Raw genomic sequence first — 11,392 nt, 5'->3', positions numbered from 1 at the left:
ACTTCCTATGAAGTTGCCTGGACAATTTTAATTCCTGATGTCTTTTTTTCTTTTTTTTTTTTCTTTTCTTTTGGTCTTTCTGAAACAGGGTCTCCCTGGCCTGGAACTCACTATGTAGACCAGGCTGGCCTTGAACTCACAGAGATCCACCTGCCCCTGCCTCCCAAGTGCTGGGACTACAGGTATGCACCACCACACCCAGCCTTAGTTCTTGATTTCTGAAGACTGAAAACCAGTTTGTGATCTGCAGTTTAATCAGTTCCTAATTCTATATAATCAAACCACTTTTTCAAGATAAGAAAAATAGCAAACCAAGACTTTTTGTAATCAACAGAATGTCAAAGACATGATTAAAGAGAGCTTTACCAACCACTGGAGAGAGACTCTAGATCACCTTACAAGACAAAGACTTCTTTTGGTTTCATGCCCCATTCATAAAAAGTTACGAACATTCACGTGGGCATGATAGTGCATGTCTTTAATCCCAGCACCTGGGAGGTAGAGGCAGGTGGATCTGTGTGAGCTCCAGGCCAGCCTGGTCTACAGAATGAGTTCCAGGCAAGCCAGGGCTACATAGTGAGATCCTGTCTCAACCAAATAAATGGCTGGGTGTGGTGGCACACACCTTTGATCCCAGCACCTGGGAGGCAGAAGCAGGTGGATCTCTGTGAGTTGAGGCCAGCCTGGTCTACCTAGCAAGTTCCAGGCTAGCTGGGGCTTCAGGGAGACTGTCTCAAAAAACAAACAAAACAAAACAAAACAAAACACCCCCAAATAAACAAAAAAAGTTATGAACATCCTCCGAATATGTCAATATTTATATATTATATACATTACTATTGAACTATATTAATAAGTTATGAATTTCAGAAAACCTACATAAAAATAAAATGTTAACAGAAAGAGATTTGGGTAATGAGATGGTTCAGTAGGTAAAGGCACTTGCTGCCAAGCTTGATGACCTGAGTTTGATATCCAGGACCCACATGGTAGAAGGAGAAAACCTACTCCTGAAAGTTGTCCTCTGACCTCCATACATACTCCAGAGCACACACATGCCCACATGTTTGCACACGCACACGCACACTAAATTAATAAGAAATAAAATGTAGTGAAAGAACTTAACGGACGAGATTTAAAACAAAGTACAAAGCAACTTTGATGGGTTTTTTTTCTGGCATCTCAGAAGACACTTTTCCCACGCCTGGGGCTTACTGCCCCCCTTTTGAGACCGTGTTCTTTTGTACTGCACCTGTCCTTTTTATCCTCATCACTTGCTTATCTCAGATATTCCCATTTCCTTCAAAATATTCTTGCAGTTTCCTGAGGATTGTGCAACCAAAGTAACAGCACAGTGGAACAATGGCAAAGGAGGTGACTCGCGTGCTGGCACATCCCACCTGAAGTACTGCATTGTTCCCTGGAGTTACTGTGAATGTACAATCTGTTACTCAGCTTTGAATGAGTCAGGTTTCTCCGTAAAAAAGAAAAAGTCCTCCATTAAAAATGCATTTTCCACTGGGGGTAGTGGCACACAGCTTTAATCCCAGCACATAAGAGGTAGAGGCAGGGAGATTTCTGTGAGGTGGTAGCCAGCCTGGTCTACATAGCAAGTTCCAGGCAAGTGGGGACTACAGGGAGACTCTGTTTATTAGGACAAACAGGCTGGAGAGATGGCTCAGCGGTCAAGAGCACTGTCTGCTTTTGCATAAGACGTGGGTTTCCAGCACCCACGTGGTGGCTAAAAACTGTCCATAACTCCAGTTCCAGGGGTTTGACACAACTTTCTGACCTCTGTGGGCATTGCATGACACAAATGCACTTACATACATGCAGGTAATATATTCAGACACATAAAATAAAAATAATAAAATAAAACAAACAAAATAAAGTGTCTTTTCCATAGGTAGGGATAGCTTAGTGGTAAAGTCCTTGCCTAGCATACATAAGATATGGGGATTGATTCCCGAAAACTGAAGAAAAACAAATCTGAGCTGGGTGGAAGGCGACTGGGGAGACGGCTGGGCAGGTAAAGCACTGGCTATGCAAGCCTGAGAGTCAGAATTCAGATTACCGTATTTAAAGCCTCTGTTCAGTACTATACCCACAAAAAGCTTCATTAAAACTGCTTGAAATGAAATACTTACGTGCCCCAGTGGACTTTAATGGAACAAGTCTTCTGCATCATACCAAAGCCTTGCATTTCTTCAGTGTCATCAAAGTAGGAATTCAGGAGTCCTAACCCTTCCGGTTCAGTAAACAAGTCAATCTGACTAATTCTGTAATCCTAAAAAAATACATATACAGTAAGTACAGACATCAACAGTTTCAGTTTTATAAATTCTATGAGCCACAAAGATGTTAACACCCTCCTCTTCAACAACTAAGCAAAGAAATTTATCCAATCTATAAATTGTCCTCAAATATTTCAAATAATTTTTAAAGAAGGATCTGTTTTGACTCATGGGTTCAAGGTGTCATTGCTTTCTACTTAAGATGAGGCTGGGTATCATGACAGCACATGTGAGCGGCGCCAGTTCACTGAATGGCAGCCAGGAAGCAGATACAGAGAGAGAGAGAGATTCAAATAATATTTTAATCCCCCAAAAGACATGAGTTGAGCTACCAATTAAATTACTTCTAGATTAGCTTTTGAAAGTAAAATTGTCTGTAAACTCCTCAAGGTAATCAAATATCATACAGAAATCAAAAAACTAAGCAAGGGGTTGGAGCACTCAGTGGCTAGGAGCACTGGCTGCTCTCCCAGACTAGAGTTTGGTTCCCAGCTCCAGCATCAGGCTGCTCTCAATCACCTGTAACTCCAGCTCTGGGGGATCCACACTCTCTTCTGACTTCCAGAGACACCCACACATACATGTGCACATACACACATAGATACACACACATACACATGAATAAAAAATAAATCATCTTTAAAAATCAATTAAAAACTAAGGAGAAATCTGTTTATAGAGAATTCATCTCAACTAGGTTATTTAGTAAAGACCTCCTGGGAGGAATGAATGGAGGCAAGGACAAAAAGCTTAAAGACCTATGATGAAAAATATTTAATAATTAGCATGTTTCTTTTCTAATTGCTTTGTGAGATATATATATATATACACACACATATATATTATAGAACACATATGCAGAGAATATCAAATGTTTTCCTAATCATTTATTTCGCAAAATGAACATTTCCTTAAAGTAAACATCATCTCTAACTCAATAGGAAAAAAAAAATCTAACAAGTAAAAATTTTTAAAATTGATTTAGGGTATAAAATGTTTATATTGCTGGGCTGGAGAGATGGCTCAGTGGTTAAGAGCACTGGCTGCTTTTTCAGAGAACCCAGGTCCAGTTCCCAGCATCCACATGGTAGCTAATGACTGTCCATAACTCCAGTTCCAGGGGACTCCAACGCCCTCTTCTGATCTCCTTAGGCATTGTACAACACGGGTGCTCTTATGCACATGCAGGCAATGCATTCGTGCACACAAAATAAAAATAATAGGCCTGGAGAGGTGGCTCAGCAGTTAAGAGCACTGACCACTCATGCAGAGGACCCAGATTTGATTCCTAGCACCCACGTGGCAGCTAATAACTGTCCTTAACTCAAGTTCCAGGGGAGCTGATGCCCTCTTCTGACTTCTGTGGGCACTGTATGACACAGGTGCACTTACACACATGTAGACAATACACTCACTCACATAAAATAAAAATAATAAATAAAATACTAAAAAATCAATAATAAGATTTTAAAAATATTTATATTGCCAGGCATGGTGGAGCACACCTTTAATCCCAGCACGTGGGAGGCAGAGGCAGGCAGATCTCTGTGAGATCCAGGCCAGCCTGGTCTACATAGTGAGTTTGGGGCTACAGGAAGACCCTGTTTCAAAAAGACCCCAAAAATTATATTTGTGTTATAGATGGCATATCCACAGAGTACCAATCAAATATTTTCCCAATCATATATTTCATAAAAATCAACATTTCCTTAAAGTAAAAAAATTGCTGACATTCCTCATGTATTTGCTAGATGAATGAAACCCATTCTTCCCATAACCTACCTGGACCACATGTCTGATTGAACCAATTACTACAGGCTTATCAGATGCTGCTTCTTCATTTGTTTCCAAAACATCCTCCATACCCCAGAGACCAGACAGTTCCAGGTCACCTTCTTCTAGGGCAATGGAGTGCCCCTCAAAATTTGCTTTCTCATACAAAATCCAACTGAGAATAAATACATAAAAACCATTACCTACCTTGGTGAGGCAGGTGTGTTACTTAACACATATTTTACATCAGTTACCAATTCTCTAGCAAATAAAATAGTAAAACTCTCCCTAAAACACTTTACTGGCTGATAATTAAAAAGCTACCCAGAGGTCTTGGAAAATGTTTGGGTTACCGCTGTGACAGAGCTACCCACGCCCTATGGATCCACTAGTTAGTGGAGAACTATAAGTGATCATGCCAGATGAATGGGTGTTAACAGAAACCATTTTTTCCCTTACATGTGTATAAAACATTTTTCCTAGAGGGATTTTAATGTACATATGAAAGGAAAATCAATGGATATGTTGATACTAAGAACTATATGCATGTTAATGGAAAGTATCTGGCTGATGAGATGGTATAGCAGGAAAAGCGCTCTGTACAAGTCTGGTAACCTGAATTCGATCCCCAGAACCTACAAAAGGTGGAAGGGGAGAACCGACTCTACAAAGCTGTCTTCTGACTTTCATACCCATGCCATGGCATGTGAGCCACATACACATATCTAGCATGCATGCACAATAATAGATACAATGTTTTTAAAAAGGAAAGAAAGAATATCAAATGGATAGTGTTATACTTTAAGAAAGCCTTCAAGAGGGCCAGAGATATGGCTCAGTGGTTAAGACTACTGACTACTCTTTCAGAGGACCCAGGTTGGTTTCCCAGCGCCCACAATGGGTGGCTCACAACTGCCTATAACTTCAACTTTAAGGAATCTGATGCCATCTTCTAGCCTCTGTGAGCAGTACATGACACAAATGCATTTACATACATGTAGGCAAAACACTCATACACATAAACTAAAAATAAATAAATCAAAAAAGATTTTTAAAAAGAAAGCCTTTAAGAAGCCAACAAGAGTGTAAAAGAAAATGTAATTATCCTGTTGAAAACAAAATTGTTTTGCAAAATTTTCAGCATAATTTGAGTAAAAAATATTTTTTGATATATTTATTTTTTGAATTATTATTTATTTATTTTTCTAATGAATTTGTTGAATACACAGCAAACTATGTTAAAATATTAAAGGCCCTATTAGAAAAGATGTTGTATAATTAATCAAATGGAGACTAAAGGTAAAGCTGACTAGCTTCTAAAATCTACTGGACCTGGTAGAACATGTCTTTAATTCCAACTACTTCAGAGGCTGAGGCAGAAGGATCACAAGTTCAAGGACTATACAGCGAGTTTAAAGTCAATTTGGCAACTTAGTGAGATCATGTTTCAAAAAGTAAAAAGAGGGGCTGGAGAGATGGCTTAGCAGTTAAGAGCACTGACTATTCTAACAGAGGATCGGGGTTTGATTCCCAACACCCACAAGGCAGCTAACAACTGTCTATAACTCCAGTTCCAAGGGATCTGCCACCCTCTTCTGTTCTCCAAGGGCACTGCACTACACAGGTGCACTTACATGCACGCAGGCAATACACTCATACACATAAAAATAAAAATAAATAATAATTTTTTAAAAGTAAAAAGAGGTCTGGGCATATAGCTCAGTTATAGAGTGCTTGCTTTACTTGGCTTGTGTGAGATCAACCCCCAATACAGAAAAAACAAAAACATGAATCTCTAGAGCCCTTCAAGCACATATGTAAAAGTGAAAAATATGACAGATCAGTGGTTTTGTTTTCAGTTGTTCTTCTTTACCCGATTTCCTATGCATTTCCAGGAAACAGTCAAACTGGTAAAACAACTGTCAAAGTATTTACATTTTCATTAGTTTTTTCATTTAATTAAAACTATCGGGGGCTGGAGAGATGGCTTAGCAGTTATGAACACTGGTTGTTCTTGCAGAAGACCCGGGTTTGAATCCCAGCACCCACATGGCAGCTAACAACTGTCCGTAACTCCAAGTCCAGGGGATCTGACAGCCTCTTCTGACCTCTGCTGGCATTGCACGACACAGGTGCACTTACCTACATGCAGGCAATACACACATACACATAAAAGTAATAAATTAAAAAAATATTTTAAAAAACTATCATTTGTCAAAAACTTGGAAATTAAATTTTAGGTTAGTTTGTCACTGAACTGTCATATGTTGTCAAAAATAGCTTTCCTTATAAATTTTTTTGGTTTTTTTTTAAAGAAAATGTATTACATTTATTTATCTGTTGTGTGTACGTGTATATACACATGCACGTGGGTACCATGACGTTCATATGGCGGTCAGAGGACAACTTGAAGGAGCTGATTCTCTCCTTCTACTGTGTGGGTCCCAGGGATCAAATTCAGGTCACCAGGCCTGGTGACAAGTACCTTTACCCACTGAACTATGCTGCTGGCCCTGGTTTCTGTTGTTTTGTTTTTGGTTCTTTTTGAGACCAAGTCTTGCTATGTAGGCCTGCAACTCTCCTGCTTTAGCCTCCTGAGTACTGAGATTTTAGACATGAGCCATGACACCTGGCTTTTCTTATATATTTTTAAAATTGTTTTGTATTTTTGAGACAAGGTCTCCCTGCAGCTCCACCTGGACTAGAACTCACTATGTAGACCAGGTTGGCCTAGAACTCACAGAGATTCACCTGCCTCTGCCCCCCAAGTCCTAGGACTAAAGGTGTGCGCCACCACGCCTGGCTCTTATATATTTTATTTAAAAGTCACACCTGGCCTATAAACATGACAAGTGCAATTCTTATCAACATCACTTGAAACTCATGAGTCAAAAGCATATTACCGGCGCAGAAGAGTGATTAATCTAAAGCAAAAGCAATATTATGTGGAGATATAGAGGAAAAACAAATTTGCTTTACTGTATTTTTCTGATTTGCCTATCATAAATACGTATCATTCCTATAATCAAAACATGATGTGTCTTAGACATGTGTTTCTTATCTTAGAACCAACAGTATTTTTTACAGTTTACACTGATAAAGGCACACTCATAAATAAGCAATGAGGACCGAAAAGGTAATTAAGAAGGTCAAGCACACACTGTAAGTCAGGAGCCTCTGGTGCCACTCTTACCATCCTCTAACAACTTTTACAAGTATCACTGGGGAAAGGTGCCAAGAAGTGCAGTCCTGAACATCACCGAACACCTCAATGCACTCCTCAGAGACGTCGGGCTCACCGAATATCACCACCTACAAGTAAAGGAGTCACAGTGTCCTTGAACTTCATCAGACCAAGATAAAATCAAAACTAGAAATTTTAAAAAAACTCTTACTTTTCCAGGCCGGGGATTGAGTTTATTTTGCACACTTCCTCTAAGAGTCTGGAATCAGATGAATAAAAACATGGTAAATAATTACAACTTAATAGAACAGTCTTCTTTTCTCTACCTATGATCCTTCAGGTCAGATCACATTTACTTCACCATTTATCAGTATCAAAACATGTCTAGCCTGCTGCTCCAACTACCTTGAAGTTATAGTAAAACTCTCCTTGAACATACATGATCAAATTACAAGTTTTCCCCCTCTCTAACTGAATTTGGCATTTCAAGTTCTCCTCATTTAAACATTTAGGATGTTCCCACCAATGCTAGAAAATTCAGGCCCAAAGGGCAGACCTATGATCTATGTCAGTTTACCAAGTAAGAAGCAACCAGGAGATTGCAATTCAAATAATCTCAGGGTGATATCAAATACAAAAAGAAACTACAATGCATTAATCACTTATCTCGAAAGAGTCGGTTTCGTGTGCTCATACGCATACCCTTTCTGAATCTGTAAATATTGTGTTGTCACAGTAACATTTACCATCATGTATTAACAAGTCTAAATAAAAGCATGGCCAGGCACAGTGGCACTTTTCTATAATCCCAGCTACAAGGGAGGCTGAGGCAGGAGAATGACAAATTCAAGGACTGCCTAGGCTACAAAGTGGGTTCAAGGCCAGATTAGGCAATTTAGCAAAGCTTTGGTTCAAATTTTGAATAATCTATAATGACTACATAATTTTTCATTGTTTGGAAATAATATAATGTATTAACCTCTTTAAAAAAAAGTGCTGAGAATGCAGCAGCCGCAGAGCACTTGCCTACCATGGGCAAGGCTGGGTTCAGTCCCTAGCGCAGCCAAAAAAAAGGAGGGGGGGAATGTAGGTATAGTGTATTTTATAATATACATTGCACATGGCATTTTTAATCTCTACTTTTTTGATGGACAAAATACATTTTTATATGGCTACAGAACTAATCATTTTCAAAATCATCTGACAAGACCAGTAAAACCTGCAATGTGTAAGATAATAAAAATAATAATTATACATGTAAAAATATTACAAAACACAGACTGGTTGCAGTGCTGACCAGGACTCCACTCCTCAGGCCTGCCTTTGATCTCTCTGCTCTTGCATCATACCTGTGGAATATGACCACACAACCAGAGCAAGGCCACAGTGCAGATCATTAGAATCCAAAATAGCATGTACTGATTTATCTATATGTATGTGTGAGAAATAGACAGGGGGAGGAAAAGCCTAAAATTTGAAACAAAATTCAAGAAAAACAAAGATAAAGTAGAATCAGCAAAGGCTAGTACTCAAAGAAAGACAATTCACTTATTAATTTAAAGATTTGTTTATTTATCTGCATGCATATGTGCCTGATTGTATGTATGTACACCTTGTGCATGCAGGAGCCCATGGAGGTCAGTCGGAAGAGCGCACTGATTCCTTGAAATTGGAGTTACAGGTAGTTGTAAGCCACCTTGTGGTCCTCAGCAAGAGCAGTGAGTGCTTTTAATGGCTAATCATCTCTCCAGCCTAAGACAATTTATTTTTAAAAAAATAATTTTTAAAAAAGTCACACCAGGGGCTGGAGAGATGGCTCAGTGGTTAAGAACACTGACAGTTCTTGTAGAAGACCTGGGTTCGAATCCCAGCACCCACATGGCAGCTAACAACTGTCCGTAACTCCAGTTCCAGGGGATCCAACATCCTCTTCTATCCTCCGCAGGCATTGCACGACGCAGGTACACTTACCTACATGCAGACAATACACATATATACATAAAATAAAAATAATAAATAAAATATTTTTTAAAAAGTCATACCAGGTATGGTGGCATGGGCCTTTAATCCCAGGCCTTGGGAGGCAGAGGCAGGTGGATCTCTGTGAGATCGAGGCCACCCTGATTCATATTGTGATTTCTAGGCAGACTGAGACTAAGGAGACCCTGTCAAAAAACAAACAACCCCCCACAAAAAAGTCATAAAACGCCTAGAAATACATAAAGCACTTTATTTCCTTTACTATATCTGATTTGGCTTTCAACAAAAAACTAATTTTTCCTTTTTCATGTGTATGTGGTATAGATACATATTTTTATGTTTGTGCTGGTACATGTGTGTACATTAGTGTGTAGAGTCCCAAGGCTGACATCAAGAGTCTTCCTCAATCACTCTCCACCTTATATATTGAGGAAAGGTCTCTCAAATGAACCTGGAGTTCACCAATATGTCTGGTCTAGGTGACCAGTTTGATCTGGGGCCTTGTCTCTGCCTTCCCAGCACTGGAATCACAGGTGGCCACCACACCTCCCACGCATTTACAAAGTTTCTAGGGATCTAGAACTCTGTTCTAAACTCTGTCATTCCTGCTGCTTGCAAGGCCAAGTGCTTTAACCACTGAGAAAACACCCCAGGCTGAGAAACTATGGGTTTTTTTTATTGTTGTTTTTACCAGACTTGTCAGGTTATAGTCAGATAACAAGTGATCTGGGAATAATTTAAAAAAAAAACAAAGCTATAATCAATGAGAAACAAATCAATGGAAATTTTGTTCTTGAGAGCAACAGGATTTCTTGAGGAATTTTTGAGAAAAGCTTAGACTTTCTACATTATACAGGCAGATTCTCAAATGGTGATGAAGATGTCCCTGGAGACTAGGCTTAGAGGCATAGGCCTATATCCCAGCCCATACAAACAAAAGCTCTTTAGGATCTCAGTCCTTAAATGTGAGTCCTAAGATCAAATTTGAAACCCACTAGTTTACAAAATCCCATGAAACAGGATCTGTATGGGCTGGAGAGATGGCTCAGGGGTTAAGAACACTGATTGTTCTTGCAGAAGACCCGGGTTCAAATCCTATCACCCACATGGCAGCTAACAACTGTCCATAATTCCAATTCCAGGGGATCTGACAGCCTCTTCAGTCCTCCGTGGGCATTGTACAACACTGGTGCACTTACCTACATGCAGGCAATACACACATACACATAAAATAAAATATTTAAAAATTTAAAAAAAAGAAAGAAAAAGCATCTGTGTATAGTACTGCTGAAAACTTCTGTGTGTCTGTCTGTCTGTGTGTCTCTGTATGTGCTTTAGACAGTATGGCTATATAGTGCAAGCTGTTCTCAAACTCGTAAGCTACCTGCCTCTGCTTTCTGAGTGCTGAGATTACAGGCAAGCTTTACCATGACTAATCAACGATCAAGATTCAAGATTCTAAAATTATCGTCTGTAAACTGGGCGTGGTGGCACACACCTTTAATCCCAGCACTTGGGAGGCAGAAGCAGGTGAATCTCTGTGAATTCCAGGCCAGCCTGCTCTACATAGTGAGTTCTAGGCCAGCTGGGGATACAGAGAGATCCTGTCTCAAAAAGACCAAAAAAAAAGAAAGAAAATCATAGGCTGTGATAGGATTGTAGCAAAAGCCAATACAACATACTAAAACTTGCTACAGTGGCTTGCCCAGGTGAGGGAAGGCACAAGGGATCTTCTGCCTAGGTGGCAGACCTTGGTCTATGGTTGCCTGACAGCTGGTTCACAAGATGAGCCACCATAAAATAAGCTCCATTTATTGTCCTCCTTCAACTTAAGACAAAAAAGGCACAAATTCACATGAAAACCTGAGTAAACAATTCCTGGACTGGCAAGTAGCTGAGTGGCAAAGCATGTATTTAGTATGTGCAAGACCCTGGGAAAAACCTCCAGCACCAACAAACAAAGAAAAAAACTATGACAGGTAAAAGATAAAACCATAACTAGACTGCAAAGCCGTATTTTGTTCCCTCTACAATACTAAAGGAAAGAACCCATGCAAACCAAGCATTTTTATGCTCCAAACTACAGGGGAAAAAAGAAAACATTTTTCTGATGAAAACGTATTTCAAGTAAGCAGACAATAGTTTCCCAGTTGCACGGAAT

The 11,392-nt window shown here is 39.5% G+C and overlaps 1 protein-coding gene across 1 annotated transcript in view; it reads right to left on the bottom strand.

The window, feature by feature from the left end:
* Positions 1-11,392, bottom strand: part of Crybg1 (crystallin beta-gamma domain containing 1) — a 215,123-nt gene that overhangs the window by 45,598 nt on the left and 158,133 nt on the right. Inside the window, exons 5-8 of the mRNA XM_008850301.3 lie at positions 7,463-7,510; positions 7,261-7,379; positions 4,077-4,242; positions 2,148-2,287 (exon numbers count right to left, since the gene is read on the bottom strand). Coding sequence (XP_008848523.2) covers positions 2,148-2,287; positions 4,077-4,242; positions 7,261-7,379; positions 7,463-7,510 — 473 coding nt within the window. The remainder of the gene's footprint in view (positions 1-2,147; positions 2,288-4,076; positions 4,243-7,260; positions 7,380-7,462; positions 7,511-11,392) is intronic.

The sequence above is a fragment of the Nannospalax galili genome, unplaced genomic scaffold, assembly GCF_000622305.1.
Source record: "Nannospalax galili isolate Female #2095 unplaced genomic scaffold, S.galili_v1.0 scaffold324, whole genome shotgun sequence".
In the NCBI taxonomy this organism is placed as follows: Eukaryota; Metazoa; Chordata; class Mammalia; order Rodentia; family Spalacidae; genus Nannospalax; species Nannospalax galili.
The sequence above is the reverse complement of the archived record's forward strand: the minus strand, read 5'-3'. Positions and strand labels throughout refer to the sequence as shown.